The 26,930-nt window shown below is 40.5% G+C and overlaps 1 protein-coding gene across 1 annotated transcript in view; it reads right to left on the reverse strand.

Annotated features, from left to right (window-relative positions):
- AIG1 (androgen induced 1) overlaps nt 1–26,930 on the reverse strand; it is a 227,168-nt gene that overhangs the window by 139,964 nt on the left and 60,274 nt on the right. Inside the window, 2 exon segments of the mRNA XM_061207459.1 lie at nt 65–166; nt 25,910–26,065. Coding sequence (XP_061063442.1) covers nt 65–166; nt 25,910–26,065 — 258 coding nt within the window.

The following is a 26,930-nucleotide window of genomic DNA, read 5'->3' on the forward strand; positions in this document are numbered from 1 at the left end:
GAAAACAGCTCTTTAGTAGATTTTTTTTAAAATAAAAAGAAATCATTTGTTTTAGTCCACTTACCATTCCATGGTTTAGCCACCCTGGGATAAAATTATCAAGCAACTTCGGGTAAATCATCTCTCTGTCATAGGCATAAATGATCCAGAACACCGCTACAACGAACTGGAAGGGAAAAAGAGATCCTTTATTTCAAAGGCACCAACTGTCCACAGCATACAATTTGTCGGTTATCTATTGTTCAAAGAACCCAACAAAACTATAATTTATAATGAAAGACAAATCAGTAAGCCAGCTAATAACTGCAAAGATTGTTCTAACTTCAACCCATTAGTGGTAACTGTTGGGGTCCTTCCTCTTTCCTTGATCTCCCAACTGTGTTCCCTCAGGCGAAGGGCTCTGTTTGTGAGGGAGAGAGAGATGGTCTCTCTGTCATCTGGAACAGCTCCCTTCCAGGGCTAAGTGTGTTGGTTTGATTCCTCTCAAGAGGGTTTAAAAGTTCATTGGTGGTTTTTTGGATCCCATTCCCCACTGTACAGCGCTAGAACACATTCAAGAAGCTGTAGTGTATTTTCCTTGAACCCATCATGTGGTTTAAATTAATCTTCACATTCTCAAGTTTCTATTTCACCACTCACAGCATTGAAATCACTGCTATAAAATGTCCCAAAGTCACAATTCCAGCAAATGTATTAATTTATATAGCCTAAGCGGGGGCTTTAGTGACACTGAGAAGCAGAGTGTACGAAGAGTTAAGGAAGATTCCTAATTTATGAATAACTCATAAATTCATCTGGATTCCAGAGGTTTATTTTGACCCATCAGCAACATCATCAACAAAAGCGAGGAGAGTACTCAATTTATTATCTTACCTTTCCTCAAACTAATGGCGAGAGAAGCAGCTCAGATAAAATAAAGAAATGAATGGCCCAAGGCCTTAACCTTCACCATAGAATTTTTTTTTTTTAAATGAATGCTTTTGTAAATAGTCTATAAATGTAGCATAGAAAAGGGAATGAACCATCCCAGAGGGAGGTCTCATAGTCTCTTCAGAGTTATGTGTCAAAATAATAAATACTACGGAATGATAAAATGTGGCATGAATGTTAAACAGAAACAATTTTATCTCATTTCTTGTAAGTCATCCATGCCCTGTCATTTTATTAATAATATATATTTTATTGCCACTTTTTATAAAACTCCTGGTGTTTATAGCTCAAGGCTAGTAATCAGAAGGATTCCAAAGTTCTTTTAGAAGCACGTCAGTTATCACACGGATAGTCTTAGCCCCCCCAAAAAATTCACCCTTAAAACCCAGGATGTTATGAACATTCACTGATTCATAAAACACATTGAATGATAATTACAATAGGCAACTGTAGATAACACACGTAGTTTTAATACCAGATTAGGGTCCCCAGTTATTTATCCTGCTTTTGGGGCAACTATTTTCACTCAGTGGATAAATGCACAAGAGGAAAAAAGAAAAAAACATCTATTATTAGCTTAAGGTTAACTATCATCAGGATCTTTCCAAGTACAACAAATAATTTTTGAATTATCCACAATTTGGGTTTGTTCATTCCACTACTAACTTCATGTGTATTGAATATCAGTGTTCCCTGCCCTCAGACCTGGGTGGGCTCCATGCTTTACAGTCTTGTTACGCAAAGTGTGGTCCCATGAATCAGCAGCACCCACGCCACCTGAGAGCTTGTTAGATGTGCAGAATGCAGGTCCCAGCCTGATATGTTCTGATCCTGTATTTTAATAAGATCCTGAGGTCATTCCTATGCACGTAAACGTTTGAGATGTCCTGCTTTGGAAGGCTCTGCTCCAGCCACCTGGAGCCTCCTCCCTCGCCATGGAGTGAGGCAATCCCAGGTCCAAGTGGCTGGTCTACCCAGAGCCTGCACCCCCTCCCCTTCTAAACCACATCCTGGGAAACCATGACCCTGGAATTTCCTGCCTAAGTAGACACAAGTATGCCTCAGGGCCTGTGTGGGTCTCCTTCTCGGGTCTGACCCTGGAAGACTGACTGTGCAATAAATGTTTGTATCCCTTGACCAGAGAGATGGTTAAGGGGTATTTACTCCTGTAGGATGAGAACCAAAGTTTTACATGTGGCCTGGGTGTCCATACACAGGCATGAAACTGTTTCAATCCTGGATGGAGCCATCAGTAGAATCCCTTTACCTTTGCCACATAATGTAATTTAATCATGACAGCGACATCCCATCACAGTCACAAGTCCCCTCCCATACTCAAGGGGAGGGGATTATACAGGCCTGTGTAGCAGGGGGCAGAATCTTTAGGCTGTCTTAGATTCCTGCTTACCATATGCTTCTACTCTTCTTTTCCAATATTGTTTTGGCTATTTTAAGTCCTTGGCATTTTCATTTAAATTTTAGAATCTCAGCTTGTGAATTTCTACAAAAACATCCCCCTAGAATTCTGATTATGACTGTACTGAATCAATATATTCAATATGAGGAGAAAAGACATCCTAACAATATTGCGTCTTCTAACCTATGAACATAATTTATGTCTCCATTTATTAAGATCTTTAATTTCTCAATGTTCGTAGTCTTCAGTGACAGCTCTTGCACATATTTTAAGTCTACCACTAAGCATTTTATGTTTTTTCTGCTATTGTAGATAGCATTAAATTTTTTTTTACATTCTTTGTTTGCTAGCATATAAAAACACAAATGATTTTTTGTATATTGACATGGTATTCTGTATCTTTGCTAAATTCACTTAGTCATTTGAGTGGTTATGTTATAAATTATTTTGGTTTTTATATGTACACGATCTACAAATGAAGACAGTTTTTCTTCTTTCTTCACAATTTGTATGCCTTTTAGTTCTTTTTCTTTTCTTATTGCACAATGTTGACCAGAAGTGATGAAGAGTGAGCATCTTTGTCTTCTTCCCCACTTAGGGAAAGTGTTCAGTTTCTCAACATTTCAGTTTAATATTAATTGCAGGTTTTTCTTAGGTGTCTTTTATCAAGTTGAGGAAAATCTCTCTTATTCTTAATTTATGTATGTAATGAATGAGTGTTGAATTTTTTCAGATAGCTTTGCTGCATATCTTCAGGTGACCATATATTTTTTTCTCCTTTATTCTGTTAATATGATGAATGATGGCAATTGATTTTTAATGTTAAACCAACCTTTAATTCCTGGTCATTATGATGATCTTTTTTTTATTTAATTATTTTATTTTATTTTTATTTTATAATATTTTATATATTATTGGATTCGACTTGCTGATATTTTAAGGAATTTTTTCCATCTTTATTCATAAAGTATATCATCTAGTTAGTTTTTTTTTCCCTCATAACGTCATTTTCTAATATTGGTTACAGGATAATGCTGGCCTCAAAAAATAAAGTGGGAAATATTCCCTCCTCTATTTTGTGAAGGACTTTGTGCAAGGTTGGTATTATTTCTTCCTTACCTATTTGATATACTTCTCCAGTGGCATCATCTGTACTTATAAGTTTTCTTGTGAGAAGATTTAATTGTGAATTCAATTTCTTTAATGGATATAGAGGTTTCAGGTTTTCTATTTTTTCTTGAGTTAGTTTTAGTCATTTTTGTCTTTTATAGATTTTCTCCATTTCATCTAAATTTTTGAATTTATAAAGTTGTTCTTAATATTCTGCTATGGAAATCAGCAAATGCTACAAATCAGGTAGTTTATCCTTAGAGAGCTGGTTGTTAAAGTTTGCCAGCACAGCACTCTGGAGAGCAACTTTCTGTTCACCAGGAATGATCATTCATGGTGTCCCTACCACATATAAAGCATTGTGGGGTCGATACTTAATAGTGCAATTTGGCCAATCCTTTGACCCCTACCATAGATTGATGGAATTGTATGGGTTATTAAAAGCAAAGTGACTTTCAAGAAAGTGTTAGTCACCTTTCTCAGTGTAACACCAGAAGATCAAGAGGTACAGCTAACTGAGTAATCAGCCTTCTAAACAATTCTTGAGATAAAAACACTGCACAGATGGTAGCTTCTTGGCTTCCTGAACTGACATCCTCTTGATGGTATGGTCATCAGCAAACCCAAAATAAGTTTGAACTCTACTACCAGGGCATGGATATGAACAAAAATAGGTTCTCCTGGACAGGCTAAGTGATGTTGAAACGTCCTACTGTTGTGAAGAAGCTCCTTCTCTGTCCAGGACTGGTAGCCAGCTGTTCCTCAGCACACACCTGCTGCTTCTGTGCTGCCAGGACCAGAATACTGTACTTGAACTGAGAGTGGGAGAAGCACAGTCACTTCCGAGTTCTTCAAGCTTCCCAGACAAAACACCTGTGTTACAGTGGTTATTGAGGCCTCATTTGAACCCCCCGGAAGGATTAGAAATAAACACAAAAGAAAACTGGATTCATGCTTTGTCTCTTTTTGTAAGGAGTCTCTCATATGGAGTCCAGTAGAAGCTGAAGCTAATCAGCTTTAGTTTACTTCTAAGAAAAAGCTTTACTGATCAGTGGGAAATTCCTTGGAGTTTAGTAACACCAACTAGAATGCAAAGGATGTCACAGAGACATTTACCCTGAAGGAGGCTAAAAAGTCACTTATCTGTAGATTGGTCTATGAAGGCCATTTAGCGTGATCTCAAACATCCACTGTTGAAGGAGGGAAGGAGGAACTCAATGAATGTATCTTTAAGTTTTCAGCTTCAACATGACATGAGTTTATGGAATTGCTTTCCCTTTTAAAACAAATCTATTAGTACTCAGACTTTACCAATTACTGATTGGAAAACATTTAAATTCTCTTTTGGGCTCTACTCCTTTGCTTCTAGATTTCCTTTTCATGATTTGCTTTCCCATCGATTCTTTCCAAGGTCATACTGTTGCTGAGAAGTAACAGTTAGACATGTTTCCAGCTGTGATTTCTCTTTCCAAATGCACAAAGCATGAGAGTAAGTTGTGTGCTCTGGATGCTAGCTGGCTTTGTCTCTGATGGCCTCCGTGCAGACAGTGAATGCCTCATTTTGACATGGCCCTTGTCTTCCCACTTTGCACATCTAGGAGATCCTGAGTCCGCAGGTGCTCTCCTTCTGGCTGACTTCCCTCAGCCATACTGTTAACTTCAGAAATGCAAAGGGAAGCATAGGGCACTCTGAAATGTTATAGTATCTTTTGTTCCAGAGTACAATTTTTTTCTAGTACTCATTCCTAGAAGTGTGACAAAGAATTCCTCTACTGTAATGATGAGGTTGTGAGTTACATTATATTTTTTTATGCTGTACATTCTGCTCAAATTACTTTAAAACCAGAATCTCCATTTAGAGAGTTTCTAAAGCACATGTTGATGTTATGCCTTTCTCATGGCTTTCACCTTTTTGGTAGAATTTATAATTTCTCCATATTTATCCACACTTAGGTCCTTAATTATCTTCTCTGACTGAGTAATTACGTGAGAATAAAAACCCAACTCCTACAGGAGCCCGCATGATTTGATGCCTGCCTATATTTCCAGCCTTCACTTGTACAGTATTCTTTCTTGCTCCCTAAGCTAAAATTGGCGATTTGATTGTTCCTAAAACTCATCATGTGCTTTCCTGCCTCAGAACCACAGCATTTTCCACTCTATGCCAGGAATGTCCTTCCATCATTTTCATGTGGCTAGATTCTCTGTTCCTTCAGGTCTACTTTAGACAGCATGGAAGCCTCACCACTGTTCCATTATTTTCTATCAGAAACCCTGATAGAAAATAGTATTTTTGTTGTTCAATTGTTCACTGTCTGGCTCTTTTATGAGAAAGTGAAGTCTCAGGAAGTAGGGACTTCTCTGTCTTGTTTACTGCTGTTTCCTCACTAACTGGCATATAACATGTTTATGGTAAAAATTTGCTGAATAAATGAATAAAGGTGCATTGCTGTTCCTTATACGTGTCAGACCCCACATCTCCCAGAGAAGCAAGTATCTTTTTACTTCTTCAATTTTCTTCCCATTGACCTAAGATTTCTCTTTTATGTTGTCCACATTTTGTGTCCTCCTGTCTGTGAGGAGATAACACTTTCTTTCCAAGATTTTTCTTTTAGCTCATCCCTTCTCAGATCTTTTATCCGTTAGCTCTTCTTTTACCTGTTTAAGTCTTCTATCATCTTAAAATAATCCTTCCCTGAATTTCTAGATCAAGATGGAAGACTAAAGGCTCTCTTTCTTGAAATCAACCAAGAATAAGGGGAATAAGAAACAGAAAGAAACCAATGGAAGCAGGGAACATCCCTAATCCAATAATCACTCTTCTCAACTGGCTGCCAAGTGTTAGGGAAATTGAACACGGCCAGGGGGAGACACTAATGTAAGAAACAAGATCCGAGGGCTCTCTGGTCTGGCGAGCAGAACAGAGAGATCGCTACAGGTGACACACTGTAAGGGACACTCTGTGACCCTTGCTGGGAACCAGAGCTCTGAGATGTATGGGAGCCCTGGGGAAACGTTCAGGGGTCAGAGGTGATGATGTTCAGTGAGGCAGTGGGCAAGCATGGCATCTCTGCAAGAAGCAGGATGTGGGCATGTGAGGTAACCAGCCCGAATGGACCTCTCCTGCTCACCTGATGAAGACCAAGGTTTCTGTCACCATACGACAGGGCTGTGATCAATATGAGTCAAAGAGAGAGAAATGAGTCAGGCCCAGAAAGAAACCATTCTCCAGGGGAGGGCGGTGGTGGGAAACAGACAGAAATTCAAGCTGCCTTCACTCAGTTCCTTAGCCTGTCTCTAGTTCTAGCCTTTCACAAATAGCTGGCTCAGAAAGAACAAACCGATTTAAGGATGAGTAATCATTAAAAAAGAAATAGCATGGAATGTATTCATTACATTACCACAAAAAAAGAGATACCACAAAAAAGAGAGCGAGATAAAGCTGAATACGACCAAAAGGGCGGGGGGGGGGGGTAACTGAACAATACAAACCAGAAAATGTATTAATTAACTTATGAGCAAATAATTCTCCATTAAAGAAAAGCAGTCAGAGATGAAAAATTGAGACTTAAAGAAGAGAAGATAGAGCGAGAGAAGAGGATAAAAGTGAATGGGTAGAATTTTGGCGAGAAATAAAGTATAAAAAATAAAACCACATAAAACTGAAAGTCGCATTATAAGCAGTGAAAGGAAAAACTGCCTTTGGTATAGACAATGGGGGTTTAGCTCTCCTCAGTCCTGTGGACTAGGTACACTGAGAAACCTTCCTGCTGGGAAACACTAGGTGCTAAATAAATTACGACAAATATACTTTCAAATGTATTGCTGAGCGGACAAGAAAGGAAGGGAAATCACTAGGAGCCAAAAAAACCATACAGACAGAAAAGAACAAGGAAAAAAACCAGAACAGTAGCAAACACAGAAACTGGGACTGCCCTGGAGGCAAATGCTAACACCAGAATCTGAGTGTTCTGTGAACTGTGGCCACTGAGATGGATGACAATGGCCTTGGGCCCATGCAAATCTATGGACTGGGTCCTGAACCTGAGGGGCCTGGCCCACCTTCAAAGAAAGGGTAGGCTAGAGAAAGCACCCTTCATCTGGTTAAATCAATTGCTTTCTATTCCTAACTGCTAAGATTGTTTTAATCAAAAAGGTTTCATTTCATTGAATTTTGTTCTGCACTGAGATCATCCTTTGTCCTCCTTTATCTTTGTATTCATGAAAGCTACGTGTGGTAATTAGGCAAGTTTTGCAAAGTCAGAAAATAAATTTTATAGTTATATCAATTAACTGTAGTGGATATTGTAGTACTTATCCCAGATTCCCTCTTCAGGGTCCATGCATCCATCCTGCAGATGTTGGGAATATCAGTTGCTGGCCACTGTCAGCTGCATCCCTCATTAGAATTGCCCTCAGCTGCAAGGAACTGCTTTGCTCAAGGCCATGCCCCTACCCCAGGGACAGTCTAAATCCAATGACTTACGGATGCAAGGATCCAAAGACCCAGCCCCTTTGCCTCAATTTAAGGCAACTCTGAAGGGTCATCACTGCTCTAAGAGCTCCCAGGATGCCCGTTACAACTGCAGTGTGGGTCATCTTCTCCCTCTACCCAATGCTGTCTTCCTCACTTCCTAACAGGTATATCTCCCAAGAGCCCCCTCCTGCACGCACTCTCCATCTCAGAGCTGTTCACAGGGACCCCAATCCAAGACCATGCCATTCATGTAAAAGTGCAACAGACAGATATTTTTAAATATGAAAACATTTGTTGTAAATCAATCACCATAAAGAATTGTACAAAAATTAGTTGCAGTCTCACCCTGCAGTAGTGAGTCATTGCCAAAAGGACAGGTATATCCTTCAAGATTTTTTTCCACGCATGTAAAATGCATTCCATACAGTATTTTACAAAATTAGGTCACACTATACCTAGTCTTCTGCAATTTTTTAATTTAGAAATATTTTTAAAAGATACCCCATTTTTCTGAAGCACTTCATAGTACCCCACTGTATGCTACACACCATCATTTACGTAAGCACTCACTAATGAATATGTACGTTCGTTCCAATTATTACAATTTCCAATAACGTTGCAATGGACATGTTATGTTAATGGTTTTTGCACCTATATGAGAACCTCAGGGGAATAAATGACTAGACGTGAAGCTCTTGGATCCGAGATCACCACTGCCTGTCGAGTTGAATTTCACAAAGGCTCCTCTGTCATTCCCCGCTCCCAGCGCCAGCTGCCTTTATCCCAGCTGCAGGCCACTGTGTCCCTGTCCCTGTCCTGGACTATTGTGGTCGCTTCTTGTTTAGACCCACTGGCTTCAGTGTCCTCTTAACTCTATTTCTACTTTATCTTGGCCTCAGAGTTATAAAATGTTTGTTATAACAACATTCAAGAACTTCCCAGTTTAAAGCTTCCAATGGCTCTCCCTTGCTTGCAGAATAAAATCCAAACTCCCTTTGTGATATGGCCCCAAATTCTCTTTGCAGTCCCTTGCCAGCTCCTTTCAGGAACCCAATCACCACACTATGTGTCGTTTTCCAAACTCACCACACACCTCCAAGTACCCATTCCTTTGTGCTTTTTATAACCATAGCTTAAAACTCATTACAATTTTTTTTTCAAAATCCAAGCTCAATCAGTGTTACTCTCATTGTGCAGTTGTTTCCTCCCCTCCCCCACCCCAGTCTCTTATCCGGAGTAATTATTTCCTTCCCTGACCCATCACAGTTTCTGCTTGTAACAGTAGCCCATTTAGCTGTGACTCTTACAAGCCTTCTAACCTGCTGGGCCCTCTAAGCTGCTGGAGGCCTCCTTGCCCCCCAAGTCCCCCTCATGTGCTGCTCCCTTTGCCTGGAATGCCTTCTACCAGCCCTCCCAGCTCATCCTTACCATAGAGATGGTTCAGAAGTGTCATAACCTCCAAGAAGCCTCCCCTGAGTTGCCCCCAGACTCGGGCCCCCTTTCCCTGCATGTGCTCTCAAAGCATATTATGCTTTTCCTTTCTAACACTGAGTGTAATTAGGATTAGATAATTGATGGTGTAATTAACAGTTTCTCTTTCCAGCGGAATGCAAGTTCCATGAAGGCAAAGATCAGACTGTTCCCTCTCTGTTGTATCATCACATCTCTCTTGGTGCTTTATAATTTTCTTAACTCTTCATTTTGAAATAATCTAAGACTTACAAGAAGTTGAAAAATAATACAGAGAGTTCCTGTGTACCCTTCACCCAGCTCTCCCCAATGATAACATCTCACATAACTGGCATTGGTATAATACTATTAACTAAACTACAGATCTTCTTCCAGTTTTTACATGCATTCTTTTTTAGAGGGTGTTATTGTACTATAAAAATTTACCACGTGTATACATTTATGCAACCTCTACCACAATCAGGATTCAGAAGAGTCCCATCCCCATAAAGACACTCCCCAATGTTATTCCTTTAGAATCACACCCTCCCCCCAATCTTAACCGCTGGCAATCATGGATCTGTTCTCCATCACTACATTTCGTCATTTCTAGAATATTATATGAATGTAATCTTTCCTAGTACTTTATGAAGGATGGTTTACATCTATTTAGTTTCAACTATATATGGGCCAGAGGCTTCACGAGTAAGATCTTACTTAAGAATCGCAACTACCTTGAGATAGCTACTATTATTTTTCTACTTTTATAGATGAAGAAACTTAGCTTTAGAAAACTTAACTTTCCCAGAGTCAAAAAGTTAATAAGCTGGCCAGAATGTGAGGCCAGACAGTGGGCTCAGAGCCATTGCTATTAACCTCCTTAAACACTTTTTGCATATAGTTCATACTTTTGAAGGAATTATAATTGAACGAATGAATAATTCAGTGCTATAAAGGAAAAACTCAGGTTTTTCCTTCCTGAGTAGGAGAAAAATCCAGTTCTCCCCTACTATGTCTTTCTTTCCTGTGTGTCTCTTTACCTTCACCAAGAACACTCCACTTCTGACACGTCTGGTCACCAACTGTGTGGAGGCTATTTTCCCCCCCAACCAATTCTCTGACACCAGCTGGGTGTCCTACAGTTTAACTCAATTCAGATACTACTGCCTGGAGATAGCAGCAGATCCCACAGGTTATGGGCTCAGTCCCATGAGCCTGGCCCCCTCCACCCTTCAAAGGCCAGCCACAGGCCCGGGTTGTCACCTGTGCTTCTGGCTTGACTGGCCGTCGATCGAGGGTCCAACAATCCCCATCTTGGGTTCGATTAACTTGCTAGAGCGGCTCACACAACTCAGGGAAACACTTACTTACATTTACTGCTTTACTATAAAGGATATGATAAAGGATACATATAAACGTCCAGATGGAAGAGATGTGTAGGGCAGGTATGTGGGAAGTGGTGTGGAGCTTCAGTGCCCTGCCTGGGTTCACCACTGTCCCTCCATGTCTTCACCAACCCAGAAGCCCCCGACCGCCATATTATTGGCAGTTTTGGAAGCTTCACCATGTACACATAATTGATCATTTACTCCATTTTCAGCCCTTCTCCCTGCTCAAGAGAATAGAGGGTGGGACTGAAAATTCCAAGCTTCTAATCATGCCTTGGTCTTTCTGGTGACCAGCCCCTATCCAGGAACACACCCACAGTCACCTCATTAGAACAAAAGACATTCCTGGTGCTCTTTTGACTTAGGAATTTACAAAGGTTTCAGGAGCCCTGTGTCAGTTACGGGGTCAACGACTAAATATTAGAACAAGAGATGCTAGTAGTGTTCTTATCACTTAGGAAATTACAAGGGTTTTAGGAGCTCTGTGCCAGGAACTGTGGGCAGAGACCCATATATATGTTTCTATTATCTCACAGATGCCAAAGACTATTTCATTTCTCAGTTCTCTAGGAAGGCCTGCATAGAGCAGGAACTCAATGAATGTTTGGTGAGTAAATACTTTTGATTAATCATTCTAGAAAAAGGAAAAGGAAAATAGTCAGAGATGGAGAAAAATCACCAAAAATCATGGATCTAACATGACATACATGTAAAACCACAGGACAGTAGCATGAAACATAGAACAAGGTGGAAGCATCATTCTTGCCTTCATTAGTAAAAAGTGTATTCATAGAATTGCAAGCGCCTCAGCAAGGATGATTTGACCAGGTACATCTTCCCTCTGGCAAATTCGCATCCACAGGACAGAGACGCAGTGCCGATGTAGAATATGTGCTGGTCCTAACTGACACTAGGGGCTTGTCCTGCTCCGCGGAGCCATGCCCCCTTCCTTACTCAAAGTTCAGTTAGCAGGATCCTCTCTTATTTTCATGTCATCTTTGAGATGCAAGCCTTTCTCCACAATACCAGCTTGTGGGGCTGGAGCCCTAGGACCGGGAGTCTCCAGACTATTTGCCCAGGGTCATGCCCTGGGTCATTCCTGTGCCTACAGGCTGAAACCGCACCAATCACGTGGTTCCCCTGATTCTGGCTCTTTCCAGCGTTTCATGGCACCTCCGCCTGGCTTGTTTCACCACTGACTGAAACATGAAACTAATGGCCTTTATTAAAGATTGCTTTTCTTTCCCACCAACAGAACCCAAATTGCCTGGGGTTGGCTTCTGATGGTGGCAGTCTTCTTTTGTGAAGAGTGATGTTTGAAGGCTTATTACACTGTGCTGAGAGCGTCCCACAGGCGGTGGACCTGGTTAGGAAAGTGGTGTGCATTGTGAGAGGGTAGGGCGTGGAAAAGAGGGGGCCCTGAGGGCGGAAACTCTGTTTATTCCGCTTTTTGGTCATCCGCCAAACTACAGAAACAGGGACAAAACACAAATGGCCTTATAATTGTGAAATCAAATCAGAAGTTAAAAATCTTCCCATAAAGAGTGCGAGACAGACACAGATTGATCACTACCGGTCTGTCTCCAGGCTCGTGCTCTTTTGACAATATCTGGTTACCTTATGCCTCACACCGGTGAGATGACTCCATAAGATGTGTCATTTTAGCATTCTAATAACTGACTCTCCTTTATGGGTTCAAAGTTTTAAATTGACCCATTTTATTTATTTATTTATTTTATTGAGGTATAGTTGTTTTACAATGTTGTGTTAGTTTCTACTGTACAGTGAAGTGAATCAGCCATATGTATACACATATCCCCTCTTTTTTGGATTTCCTTCCCATTTAGGTCACCACAGAGCATTGAGTAGAGTTCCCTGAACTATACAGTAGGTTCTCCTTAGTTATTTATTGTATACATATTAGTGTATAAATTGATCCATTTTAAACTGAATTCCGCACCCAAATAAATTGATCAAGGCTTCTCTCACTCTCTGTCAAGTGACATAAATAGAATAATTAAACACATCCAGAAACCTCACACAAGACTATCTTATTATGTTAGAAAACCACTGCCAGTCAATTAGCATTGATAGAAGTTTCTTTTTCGAAAAATGATTTGGATGTTTTGTCATCATAAAATCACTGAATAATCCAACTCTTGCTGTCTCTTTCTCTCTCTTTTTAATAAAAGGGGACTATAGTTATTTAATATGATTACATTAAAATGAATATTCACAGGGTAGCTATAAGTACATAAGAGAGACATCCAGCTAACCACAACTTGAATTTAAAGTTCCACCAGAGAATAAAGAAAAATCTAATGTAATCTAATCTAATAAAAAGTTAATTAAGTAAGTAATTAGATCATCCTTTCATAGAAGCATCCTATGTTAGGCGGCTATGTGTCAATGATTGCCTATATTCAGTGTCTTGGGTGTAGTATCAGAATGGCTTGACAGGAATACTACGGTAACAGTGGAAGACGAAGCCTGAACAAATGGATTAGAGCCACCCAAGAAGGATATGTTAACAGGAGAAAACTGGTCATCACCGTGGTTAGGCTTATTGATATTAAAGAACATGAACGTGTCTCCAATTTTGTATAGAGCAGGGGGTCCCCTGGCCACCCAAGGTAGCATTATAGTCTACCTAGCAAGTCAATCCTTAGGATGCAAAAGAATGGATCAGACCATAGTAATCTGACTACCTGCCACTATTATCATCCAGTTACCACCCCCCAACCCCGTGCCTTGCTTTTGAGTTCCCCCAGGATTCTTCTGGCTATCCTTTGTCTTCTTCAAAGTTGTTCTGCCTCTAGGAAGAGCTTACAGAGACTCCAGTTGCCCTGACCATTTTTTTGTAATTATAAATTAATTATCTTTCTGAGCTATACTTCAGTCTATAATCACTTAGCATGAGTTCATTTACTGAGAGAAGAATTCCTGTAAAAAAGACTCACAAAACTGAGTGTCTGGGTCTTTGGTCCCAGGCTTTAATGGCATTTGAGTACTGTTCCAGCTGGGACACCCACAAATGGCCACCTCACTGCCTTTGAATTGCTATGGAGATAAGAGAGGAAGGAGGTTAAGGTTTCTGTGTTTTGTTAATTTTTAGATTATATGCATAAACAAACTAGGAAAACGTGTAGCCAGTTCTAGCCATAGTTTGCAATGGGAAACGACCTTCTGGAGAGGTTGGTGTGTTTGTTTTTTAGTATCATATTAACAACATATCAGTGTTCCTTCTTTTTCCCTCTATGAACAATTTACCCTTTAAATTTAGACCATCTCTAAATAAGAATACATTTGCAAATGAGAACACGTGCGGTTTTCCTATTACAAAAGTAACAAACGCTTATTGTAGAAATTTGTGTGGATTTTTGTTTTTGCCTTTATGTCATTCTATGATGATCTATGCTGTATAAATAAAGTGGAAGGAGTCAAAAAGCAAATCGTCATCTTTGGAACCAAAATGGCTCAAAGATGCATGCGTGCAGCCTGAGCGTCAGCAATCCGTCTGCCCGACAGCACTTCAGGAGTTTTTTCCTTGGCATTTGCTCTACCTGAACTCTCTGTCATCTGTTTAGGCCCCCTCTAGAACTGCTGACCAATTATGGATTTTTTTTTTTTGGTTCAAGAACCCTTCTCGTCAATTAAGAGCCAGGAGGTTACGCTAAACTAATTACTTTGAGGATCAGCATCTCAGGAAGGTGCCAAGATTGGGAAGAAACATCTGTTTTTAAGCTGTGCTAACAGAGCAAGGAGACCCAAAGAAAATCTACTTTGTATGGATGATCCCCACCACCCCCAGAGCTTGCTTTCTTTCTCCTCCCTTACTCCATTTTTGCTTGAGACTCTTCAAGCACAGAGCAACAAATATTTCTGACTGGGTCCAATACGACAGGCATTACTCTCTAGATAGGACTGAGCAAAGCAAGAAGCGGCTCTGATGGTCAGCATGGCAGCAGCTTCCCCTCCTCGGTGCCCCAGTCCTCTTGTTGGCATCAGAGTCTGTAGGGATGACTGAGCTTCCTATTGCCTACTGCCTCTTGTTTTTATAAGATCCCCTAATAGAGTGAGTGAAACCGTGTGAGAGCATTTAACATAGTACCTGGTGTATAGCACTCAATAAATGTTAACTGAATTTGCCAGAAGGTCTATCGAAGGTTTCTCCCCATTTTCCTGGCTTGCCTCATTTTTCAAGATAAAGTACGTAAGAAAGTTCCTCTGTGTATCCCGCAGTGTAATATAGAAGACACATCAAATAGGCAAGATTATTTACAGGCGGCATTTGCTGAATGATGCTGAGGCCCAGGAGGCTGGGCCACTTTGATTAACTGATGTACCTCTGACCACCTCAAATCCTTGTCAAAAATAGGAGGGGCGGGGGATAAATTATAAATTTTAAAAGAAAAGCAAATTTGACGGAAAACTCTCTCTTGATAAAGCAGAACAAAATGGCTCTTAAGAATTCTTAGTAAGGTATTTCACTGGGTAGGCACAGTTGATTTGTTAGGATACCCATGCAGAATGTACTGGATCATCTCTTGCCAAAAATATTCTTTTGCAACTGTGTAGCTCTGAACTATGCCTTCTTAGAAACCCAGAGATGATTTACAGATGATACTAGATATATTCAGTATCCATTTTTAAAAAATGTAGCTAATTCCACTGATAATAACTTATTTTCACATATTAAAAACCAGTATATTGGGTAAAATCCGTGGTGGCTTAAATCTGTATCCAATTGTTGAAACAAGAAGACAAGGCAGGAAGATGTTCTCTCCTTGCCAAAATTCGTACTTTGTAAACTGGCCTGTAAAACTGTATGAAACCACTGGCTCTATGGTGCCAATAAAATAATGTATCACAGAGAAACAATAATAAGCACAAATGAACAGGCTTTGGTTAAACAGCCTCAAGGAAAAAGATAAACAGTGACTTTTGAGCCAGATTCTGCATAAGCCCCTTTCTCATTTTTGATGCATTGTCCTAAATGAGAAATTGTGGTCAGCTTGGAGTTCACGTACATAGCTGAAAGTGTCTATCAGCTGAATGATGAAAAGCAAAGCTGGGTTTGGTTTGTCAAAAAGTTTAGTGTACTTGCAAAGAGCAAGCACTCCATTATCAGCATGATTGGATTCAAGTCCAGGTCGCACCATTTCCTAGCTGTGGACCTCAGGCAAGGGACCTGTAAAATGGGAGCCCTGTCTGTCTAGCTGTACAACAGAAGCATCTTCTGTGAAGTGGGAATGATGGATATTCCTACCTTTGGGGGCTCTGAGGATTAAATAAACAATCAGAGTACAGCCCTTGGTGCGGTGTCTGACCCCCAGCAGCATGTAGTAGGAGCGAGCTCTCATTCATAGACTTTTCAGGCTCTTGAGTTGCTGGCGGGTTTTGCCACTATGGGAAGGGAGATGGCAAGAAGTTTCAGAAGGTGACAGCAAATGCCTCTGCGTATGTAGTATCTTCTTTAGGACTCTAAAGTAATTTGGGAGGGAAGGGGGTATAGGTAGAATTTCTGAATAGTCAGACAATAATGTTACCATATCAGTGAATGTAGGGGCTGTTTTCCTTTGTTGACTCTGCTAATTTTGACAGCAAACCCCTGGGCTCCTATGTATTATTTTCTAGGCATGGGGGCGCTGAGGCTCTTTCTGTTTTGTTATTTGTGTTTGTATGAAGGCAGCCATTCTAATTTTGTAGTTGATTGTTAAGGCAAAGAAAGGGGGAGGGGTCCTCCTTAGGATTAAGCGGGGTGAGGTGATAAAAATGGGCAGAGAAAACTCCTCTCCATTCACGCCTTCCAACCTTGGCACACCACTAATTTATGCTTAGGATTCTTTCCTACTTCACATCCCTCCCCAGTTTCCCCTTGGTGAATAATAAACAAAGTGGTAGGGAACTCAGAGAAGCATAGAAGCAGATTGGGACAGAAGGGCTCCTCTGGTTCCCTCTGAGACACAGCTCCCTTCATTTTCCTTATGTTGCACCAAACTTTGGCCACCACTGCCCAAACTGCTGGCATATGTTTGTTCCCTTGTGTAAATGAAGCACAGACCTAACCTACAGGATAAAGGGACATTCTGAAGAGGGAAACTTCTTGGAAAAGTTTCTTCACAGGCACTTAGGAGACAGTGGGCAGGGCAACAGGGCCACCTGTGAACTGTGGCTGCACACGTTCTCTCCCCTCACCATCTCTCATCTTCCCGTCTTCTCTCCTTCCTGCCTTCCTGCCTGTGTCTCTGGGAAAACGTCTCCCAAAGCCAGAATCATGCCTCATCTTCTGTTTCTAGGAGAGTTACAAAAAGGCATGATGAATGAAAGTCCTATCCAAGACTTTGTGGTAAAATAAGCAAATCATTAGCATGGTAATTGCACAACAAAAAGTTAATACATTCTGTGTAGGTGGAAATTCCACTAGCTCCTTCCTTGGGGGGAAATATTCCTTTTGATATCGGCTGCTTTAACACAGCACATTTTGATCCAGCTAAAACAGGTAAGAGTTACCTCAAAATGCCCACAGGGGCTGTAGTAATTTCAGGAACACCCATACAGCAAATTGTTATTTATTTTTCTATGAAGAAGGAGACGCTTGTGGTAGAAGGATGGGGTGGGGCAAAGGTAAGAGAGAAAGAGAGACAGAAACAGAAGTAGAGAGATAGGGAGGGAAGGAAACATGCAGAGAAGGAAGACGAAAAATGAAAGTGTTCCTTTTTTCTTTCCTTTTCTTTTTTTTTTTTTTTAAATCAACAACTAATACTGCATCTTGTTCTTGGTCCCCCAAACAAGGGCATACAAAAGGTCCTGGTTTCTGGGGGGGGGGGTCATTTTTTTTTTTTTTAAATAAATTTATTTATTTATGGCTGTGTTGGGTCTTCGTTGCTGCGTGTGGGCTTTCTCTAGTTGCGGCAAGCGGGGGCTACTCTTCATTATGGTGCGCGAGCTTCTCACTGTGGTGGCTTCTCTTGTTGCGGAGCACAGGCTCTAGGCACGTGGGCTTCAGTAGTTGTGGCTCGCGGGCTCAGTAGTTGTGGCTCATGGGCTTAGTTCTCTGTGGCATGTGGGATCTTCCCGGACCAGGGCTTGAACCCGTGTCCCCTGCATTGGCAGTGGATTCTTAACTACTGCGCCCAGAGAAGTCTCGGGGGTTCATATTTTTGAGAACAAGAATCATATACATTATTAATGTTATTGAATTAACATTAATTATGTTAATTGTTAATAGACTTAATTAACAAGTCTACTTTTTTCTCCATTACATATTTCAAATACATATCTTACTTATGGATATAAATATGGGAAGAAGATATCTTCATTTTCTGAATATATTTGTGGCCTTTTTGCCTAGAGAGAGTGGGAACTCTGTGAGATGGTATACAGAACACGATAATTCTCTACGATTTCCAGGGGACTATTATTAAAGGCAGATTTTTACTCACTGAACCCGGTTGCTGGACTAAAGCAGGGCTACCTCTGACAAATTTCATATGGAGTTTCAGAAAATGAACATAAGCCATTTAGTCAGTTGTGTAACATATGTGATTTTCTTTGAGAAGAACTTCTTCAAATGTCAGATTTAGACAGTTGTTCATGATAATACTGCTGAGAATGCACCAAAAAATGGTATTGGCAGAGAATGAATGGAAAAAATCTGCCTTTCTTGGCTAAGATAGAAAATGTCCATGATTAGTCTCATCAGTTTTACAATATCTATTTTTTATATCAACATAAACAATAAATAACCTAAAATTCTATTAGTTTTTATTTACTTTACATTTAATTATTATTCTCAAAATTTGTTACTTATAATATTTCTTGAAACTAGTGATTTTGTTTGGGCAGCAGTGTGCCTAACTCATGAGGATAAATCATAATTAATTTAAGCCCTCATGGTGAGCTCATTCCCTTTGTCTCCTACTTGCTTTCCCAGCATTCCATGCAGCCAGTTCTAGCCATGTGACAGTCAAATGAGATGTATGGGCAAACTGGCTGATGGAGCTTCTGGGAAAGGTTCATTGGTACGATGAAGAGACAAACCCTTAGGGAGAGCTCCCTTAAGAGTGTCTTCCTCTCCATGCCTTGAACATGGGTGTAAAGCATATGATGTTTGGTGGTTTATCAACCCTTTTGAGATTGTAGGTAGCATGTTCAAAGACAAAAAGCCAAGACTCTGGAGACAGAAAAGTGGAAAACAGAAAATCCCTAAGCCTCAAATGATAATACTGAGCAATACAACCCGGAAACTACCTGCTTATAGGCTTCTTGTTTTATGAAACATTAAATATCTTTACTGCTTAAGCCACGGTTGGTTGGATATTCACTCAAAAAATACTGAATTATTTACACGTTGCTTCTGATGCTTGGGTTATAGCAGTAAATTAGACACACAATCTCCCTAACCTCATAGGGCAGGTGTCGAGTCAGAGAAGACATAAAGTAGAAATAAAAGAATAAACATATAATGTGCCAGTTAGCAGTAACAATGAAGGAGAATATAAAGTAAGTTAAGGGCATACAGAATGATGGAGGGAGGCTGATTTATAAAGGTTATTCATGGAAGATTTTCTGAGGTGGAATAATTTGAGTAGAGACTTGAATGAAGCGAAAGAGTGAGCCAGGTGAATATCTGGGGGTGTTCTGTTACTTGCAGCTGAGAGTATCACTAACTTACACATCCAATAAGTTTTTTAGTTATTCTTCAAAACAGAGCTCCGATATCATCATTTCTGGGAAGTCTTCCAGGACCTCCCACTCAGTAAAACCAATCCTTTCCTCTTATGGGCTACTTCTGTACCTGCATGTGTTGCTATACTCATCATGTTACCTTTTAATTTACTTGCTGATATGGCTTATAAAGTTACTTTCTCTAAACTGTGAGACCCTGAAGGGCAAGATCAGTTCTTAGTCACCACTATATGGCTCCTAGCACTCAGTACCTGCTATACCTAGTAAGCTCCATGTACCTGCAAATAACTACTGACTTGACTAGAACTTCTGTCCTTTGAATGTTCTGGATATAAATGTGTGGTTTTCATTGTAGAGTGATTAAAAGTAGGCACCTACAGTAAAATTTTTGTCAAAGTGTGGTTATTTTTTGTGTTGAAGATATTTGTCTTGCAAGCTGACTACTCTGAGTTAGCATGAATGTGTACAAATTAAATAGTTCACCAAGGCAGAAAATCTTTGGTTTTCATTTAGGAGAGAAGAATATATAAGATGGTCAAGAAGCAACCTGGTTCTCTATCGGGTACGTCTGTCTAGTCATATTATGCCCTTGGTCTTTTGAAAAGGTGTTCAAAAAGGTGAGTTTAAGACAACTCACCTAGGTTAGGTTATGACAGTCTTCTGAACATTTTTCAGAAGACTGAAAAATGGTATGGGAGGTAAAGGCTCCTTTTGCTAACTGATCTTGAATGAATTCTCATCTCTGAACCTCCCCTTAGGCAACTCAACTCACACTCATTTCAGCGCAGGGGGAAAGCCTATGACTGACTCAACCCCAAATGAACTGGGTTTAACCATAAAATATGACCTAGCAGATATTATATTTTTAACTTCAAAGGTGAAGAGAACGAAAAAGGGCATTTGAAGAAACTTATAACATCAGTGAAGGCTTAAAGAAAATAGAAAAGAGTTTGATTTTAGGTACCTGTGTGAAAATTTAATAAAGAGAGGATCAGGAGATATTAAGTGTATTAAATCCCAAGTTTCCCCTTAATATCAAAACAGAAAGAAAAGCATTGGCTTTTATTTACAATCTCAAATAGAATCAAATTCCCTTCCTTTGTGTGTTACATCAACAGACATTAATATTAGTAACTAATATTCATTACTAAGTTTGCTTTCCATTTAAGCCAATCTCTTACCTCTAAAAATCGGAAATGAAAATAATGTTTTTTTAAATCGTAGAGGTATGACAATCTAAATTTATATGCATCACAAAATTTTTCTGAAGGATGGCTTAGAGTTAGCTAGTATATCAATAAACGAAGACTTTGAGGAATCTCTTTCTGAAAATAATTGCTAGATACTTTTTCTTTGAGTGTGCATTTGAAACTTCAAACTCCATTTTCCATGTTTCCTAAGGCAGCAGGTACCATACAGTTCCCACCACAAGCAAAAATGAGTTTTAAAGGGTTCTAGACTAGGTTGTTACATGTAAAATCTTCACAAAGTCTTTACCAGAACATGATTATAACACCAGAAAGAGTTAACAAATAGCTTTGAGACTAAACTCGGATGAAAAGCTCAAATTCCAGAAAAGTTCATTGGGGCACATGCTAGTTTGCTCAGGATACCCTGGATCCCATCCTAGGTTAGAACAGATCCAAATTTCCAGGACCTTCTCAGACCCACTGCTTCTTTATTGAGACAGGTACATCCTCATCTTCACCCATCCATCACGGTTAGCAAAGCAGCCACCCAGCATCTGGTCTAGAGTAACCCAAGTAAGCCCAGGGACAAAGGTGTACTGGAGAGGTGGTGAGATCTGATTATGTGCATCACGCATCACGCAAGCTGAGCAGCTGCGGAGGAACGGGATGCACAGACTCGAATGAATGGAAAATATATAATTGTTCTTCGTCATTAAATGGGCTGCTTGGGATAGCAGTTGGAGACACATTTAGGATTTTTGAAAGAGGCAATTTCATACTCATCATACTCATTGTTTGCTACTCTTTCTCTTTTTTTCTTTTTGGTTGAAAAAGCCTTAGCTTTATTCTCTTAACTAGAAGAGTATCTGCCAGCACAAAAGTCAACGAACTCACAGGAGACAAAAGACATTCTTGGTTTGATTGCTCCTAATAAACTTCAGTGCTTCCAGACCACATAATGTCATAGAATTATTTGTAATGCTTCTTTAAAAGGGGGACAGCGTTCAGAAATGAACTGCACATGGTAAGAAGAGCCTCCCAGGGGTTATCCCTGCAAAAATGAGCTGCAAGGCTTTGGGAGTGGCGGTGGTTTCCGGCCATTAGCGTTACTAATCAAGGCCAGCTTTGCATTTATGGGAATCTACACAAATCAGGATGATACATGCTATGTTCACTCAAGCAACCCTGCCTGATTTCTTCAAGGTTATGCTGAAACAAAGCCTTACCCCAATTATCTTGGATTGGAATGCTTCATTATTTTTATATATCCTTGAGAGAGAGACAGAGAGTACATGAAGTAGACACACATCAGGTCCATGGGTCACAAAATCATATTTAGTGCCTCATGCCAACATAAAGCAATTACTGTCAGCTCGTTACTGGAGGAAGCATTAGTGGAGAAAATACAAATCCTAGATAACCTACCAGGTCTTTCTTGCTGCCATAGTTACAGCTGAGGTGAGAGAGAGAGAGACAATGGGAGTGCCAGAAAAGCTCAGGGCTAAGAGGTCTCTTTGGGAAACTTTGAGCAGAGGTGATACATTCAGCTGCCATTCTGCCCTCTTTTTATACCCATCGCCTTTTTGCCCTGTACCAGGAAGCAAAAATAACATTGCTTTCCCCCCGCAAACTTGTGGTTGACAAACAGAAGGCGTGGAGCTGAGGAAGCCAGGAGAAGAGAGCAGAGGAAGTCCTCTGTGAGGTTGGCAGTCACCTGGCAGTCAGAGTCTGGAGGTCTCTGGGGACCGACCACAGGCTTCTAAGTGGAGCCTCTGTACCTTCCTCCTTAGGATGCTTGAGCCTCGCCCCAGGCTCTCTGGGCATAGTTTGCCCTTTAGGATCTTGACTGTGTCAACCAACATGGTACAAGTTGTTTAATTACAAATGTTATAATCAATCATTTGCACACATAGGCATTCTTACACTACAGATCCTACAGGTCCTGGGCATTACTGCTATTCCTGTCCTTCTGATATAATGAACTCTTTGGGCCAGGCACCTCCCTCCCAGGCCGGGAGCCGCAGGAAGAGTAAAGACGACACCACTTCAGGTGATTCCTAATGGCATTGCTTCAGGAAGGGTACATATGTTAACAAGAAAGAAAATCTTAAGTGGTAAAACTACCATGGAATTCCAGACCCTACTGAGCAGCTGGGGGAGATGGAGGAGATACAGAAGTCATAGCAAAGATTAGGGCTCATTGGGAAGGATAGCTGGGAAATAACCATGGGGAAAGATAGGCAAAAATCATTAAATTGTATGTTTTAATGAAAAAAATATTTTGGATAAAAATGATTATAAAGAACCAAATTCATATCCTCTGTAAATATGACTTCACAATAAAATTAATGGGGTCTAGGAAGAAGGCATTAACAGCTTTTTGCCTCAGAATGAATTTCTGTGCATTAGAGTGAGAAATCAGGTAAACAGATACAAAAAATCAAATGACAGAGTAAGGAACAATGGAAAAGGTAAGGAAATTATGGGCCAGGATTCTTCCTAATATTAAAGAGAGAGACAGAAAGAGAAAAAGAGAGGAAGGAGTAGGGAGGAGGCTCCAAAAAGGTCAGGAAAAATAAAAGGTCAGTGACTGTAAAAGGGAAAATGACTCATAATAACAGGGAAAATTATGAAAAACATAAATATTGACTATAAAATACCAGTGGGCAAGAAAAAAATAAGAGTTAAAGAAATCATTGAAACCGCACATCTCTGATTCATTATTTGTTCTTTAAATTCTTCTGTGAAGCTCATCAGCTAGGAAAGGTACATTATGTAATGAAAATATAATATTATGATTTCTGGCTTAAAAAGGGGGGTGAAATTAAAGGCATTATTACTTCTCTCCCCTCTTCTAAAACACACAGAAAACAACAAAAATTGTGAAGCACAAAGGAAAATACCAGATGTAATCAAACAAACAAGCAAACAAAAAAGGCTCCCATTCTTTTACAAACCATGAAGCATACATACACGGGCTAAATTCAGGAAGGATACTGAAAGCTGACAAGTGTCTCAAGTCTCAAGCAGGAGCAAAAAGTTTTCGGCTAAAGTAATGTCATAAATGTCTAAAGGGCATATGCAATGAGCCTTTGGTGAGAGTGTCAAGACATACAACTTAAGCTCACAGAGACACAGTTTGACACCACATAACAGAAGGTGAGGCAGAGCTAAGAGAAATTGTTAATATTGTATTCCTGTACCTTTGTATTGTGTTATTATTATATTCCTTCTAGCCAAGGAAGACTTCCAGAGTCAGTGACATGCCTATAGAAATTCCAAGGGAGTAAGGGGACTTCCCTGGTGGTCCAGTGGCTATGACTCCATGCTCCCCATGCAGGGGGCCCAGGTTCAATCCCTGGTCAGGGAACTGGATCCCACAGGCTGCAACTAAGAGTTTGCATGCCACAACTAAAAGATCCTGCATGCTGCAACTAAAAAAAAAAAAAAAAGAAGAAGAAGAAAAAAATTCCAAGGGAAGTAAGCCAGTAAAAAGTAACAGAAAATATACAGACTTGGATTTTCTAGATAATTCTTTCATGCAGAAAGTTTAGTCTTTACAGTTTATACCAATGGAAATTTTCTCTCAGATGAGTATTCTGATAGAAGGTGTTTGCATTTTATGAGGCAAGTCCAGAGAAGGAAATATCAAATATATTATGTAAAGCATTTAACTCTGTTATGTTAAGCAACAGAGTTTGAGAGATTTGGTAGATGGCTTCAATCTGAGCATCTATCTAGGTTTTCAGAGGGTAAGGATGAGGAATGAACAGAGAAGTGTGACCAGATTATACTACTCTCCTTGTGTTGTTGTCAAGAGCTGAGGGTTACTTCATCCAAGAAAACACAATTGAGTACATAGAAAAAGCAATTCACTGTCTGGGTGTCCACTAACTGGTCTTAGAATAAGCACGTAGAGGTTTCTGCCAGGTATAAATAAGAGTCATTGGAAGGATTTATTTATTTATTTTTTTAAAGTTCTTTTTTTCTTTGGCTGAGTTGGGTCTTTGTTGTTGTGTGCGGGCTTTCTCTAGTTGGAGTGCACGGGCTTCTCATTTTGGTGGCTTCTCTTGTTGTAGAGCATGGGCTCTAGGCACGCGGGCTTCAGTAGTTGTGGCACGTGGGCTCAGTAGTTGTGGCTCTCAGGATCCAGAGTGCAGGCTCAGTAGTTGTGGTGCACGGGCTTAGTTGCTCTGCGGTATGTGGGATCTTACCGGACCAGGGATCGAACCTGTGTCCCCTGCATTGGCAGGCAGATTCTTAACCACTGAGCTACCAGGGAAGTCCTGGAAGGATTTAAAAAACAACTTTCTGACTCTGCCTACAAAGGACCTTGGACTTGGTACATGGGTTTCTATTTTTCCCAGAAATCAGGTGGCCAATGAAAGCTCTGAATTTGAATTAGATAACACACTCTTAATTGTTCTCACAATTTACAAGCATTCTCTCATTCTTCTCCTGGCTATACACAGGTTAAAATCTATAGAATCTCATGGGGCCCCAGCCCTTTAAAGAAACATGCTTTATGTACAGACAATGGATGATGAACAGATCTGTAAAGGAAGTTAAGCTAAGGAGGGAATCTAACTGAAAACAATGAAAATCAACGAAGCCAGAACAGACCCAAACATTAAGCAGCATTTACTTAAGTGATATTAGCTAATGGCACCGCTGGGTAAGTGAAGAAGTATGAGCTAATACTGACTTCCTCTCCCAAGTTCAAAAATACCAGAAGGGTCACAGACCCACGGAACATACATTTCAAGTTTGGGCTGCTTAAGAAACGGTTATGGGCTGAACTGTGCCCCCCTAAAATTCACACGTCGAAGTCCTAACTCCTAGTGTCTCGGAATGTGACCGTATTTGGAGGCAGGGTCTTTAATGAGGCAATTGAGATTGAGTGAGTTCATTGAGGGGCTCTGGTCAGTATGACTCGTGTCCTTTTAAGAAGGGGAGATTGGGAGAGGGATACACACAGAGGGAAAAGTATGTGAAGACACAAGGAGAAGGAGGCCCTTTACAAGCCAAGGAGAGAGGCCTCAGAAGAAATCAACCCTGCAGACACCTGGATCTCAGACTGCCAGCCTCCAGAACCATGAGAAAATAAATTTCTGCTGTTTAAGCTACTCAGTCTGTGGTGCTTTGTTATGGCAGCCCCAATACGGAAGCCTATAATGAGCCCTTTTTTCCCCCTTAGAAGTCTGATATAAGACCCAAGTTTCTTTTGTGGTTAAATGCTTTTTTACATCATACTCACAATCCCAACAGGAAAGGCCAATACAGCCAGCATCCAGTCCCGGAGAGAGATGAGCTTCTTGAGCTGCCTCTCTTGTTCTTGGCTCCCACTTCCTCTAGTCAGAAGACTGGAAAGATCAGTCAGCACACAGATGCCAAAAAAGACAGCTTGGATAACCTGGAGGGAGACAATGATTGGTATTAGTCAATAAGATCGAAAGAAACCCAAGCTGTAGGGCAGCAAACAAGCTACACCTTTGCAACATGACACAGGGTAAAAGAGGATCAGAAGCACATTTTAAGAGCTAGCCCTGCAAATAGAAAAGGAGTCAGACATTTACAACTTGCTATCATAGGTGAGAAAATTCATCTTAAAAACACTGCTTCCATTTTTGCACACCTAAGGACAAATGCAAAACATGCATGGACAGAAAGCGGTACCAGTTCTCAAATGACATGTCCCTTATTTTAAAACATCACATCTGTGGTTTAGTAATATTGACTAGTGTGATTTAACAAACATCTAAAAAGTGCAAAGAAAAAGACTTAAAAAAGATCAATAGGGCTTCCCTGGTGGTGCAGTGGTTAAGACTCCGCCTGCCAATGCAGGGGACACAGGTTCGAGCCCTGGTCCGGGAAGATCTCACATGCCGCAGAGCAACTAAGCCCATGCGCCACAACTACGGAGCCTGCGCTCTAGAGCTCGCGAGCCACAACTACTGAGCTCACGTGCCACAACTACTGAAGCCCATGCACCTAGAGCCCGTGCTCCAGACAAGAGAAGCCACCTCAATGAGGAGCCCGTGCACCTCAACGAACAGTAGCCCCGGCTCGCTGCAACTAGAGAAAGCCCGCATGCAGCAACGAAGACCCAACACAGCCAAAAATAAATAAATAAATATTTAAAAAGATCAATAATAAACGAGACAGTTTAGTCTGCATGTGAAGAAACCTTCCTATGATTTAATCTCTTAGAGTCAAAATTTTTTCTACCGAAGGAAGTGGTAGAAAGCTTCTAGTCCTTGAGTCATGGAGAAAGCAAC

This window comes from Eubalaena glacialis, chromosome 12, assembly GCF_028564815.1.
Source record: "Eubalaena glacialis isolate mEubGla1 chromosome 12, mEubGla1.1.hap2.+ XY, whole genome shotgun sequence".
NCBI lineage: Eukaryota > Metazoa > Chordata > Mammalia > Artiodactyla > Balaenidae > Eubalaena > Eubalaena glacialis.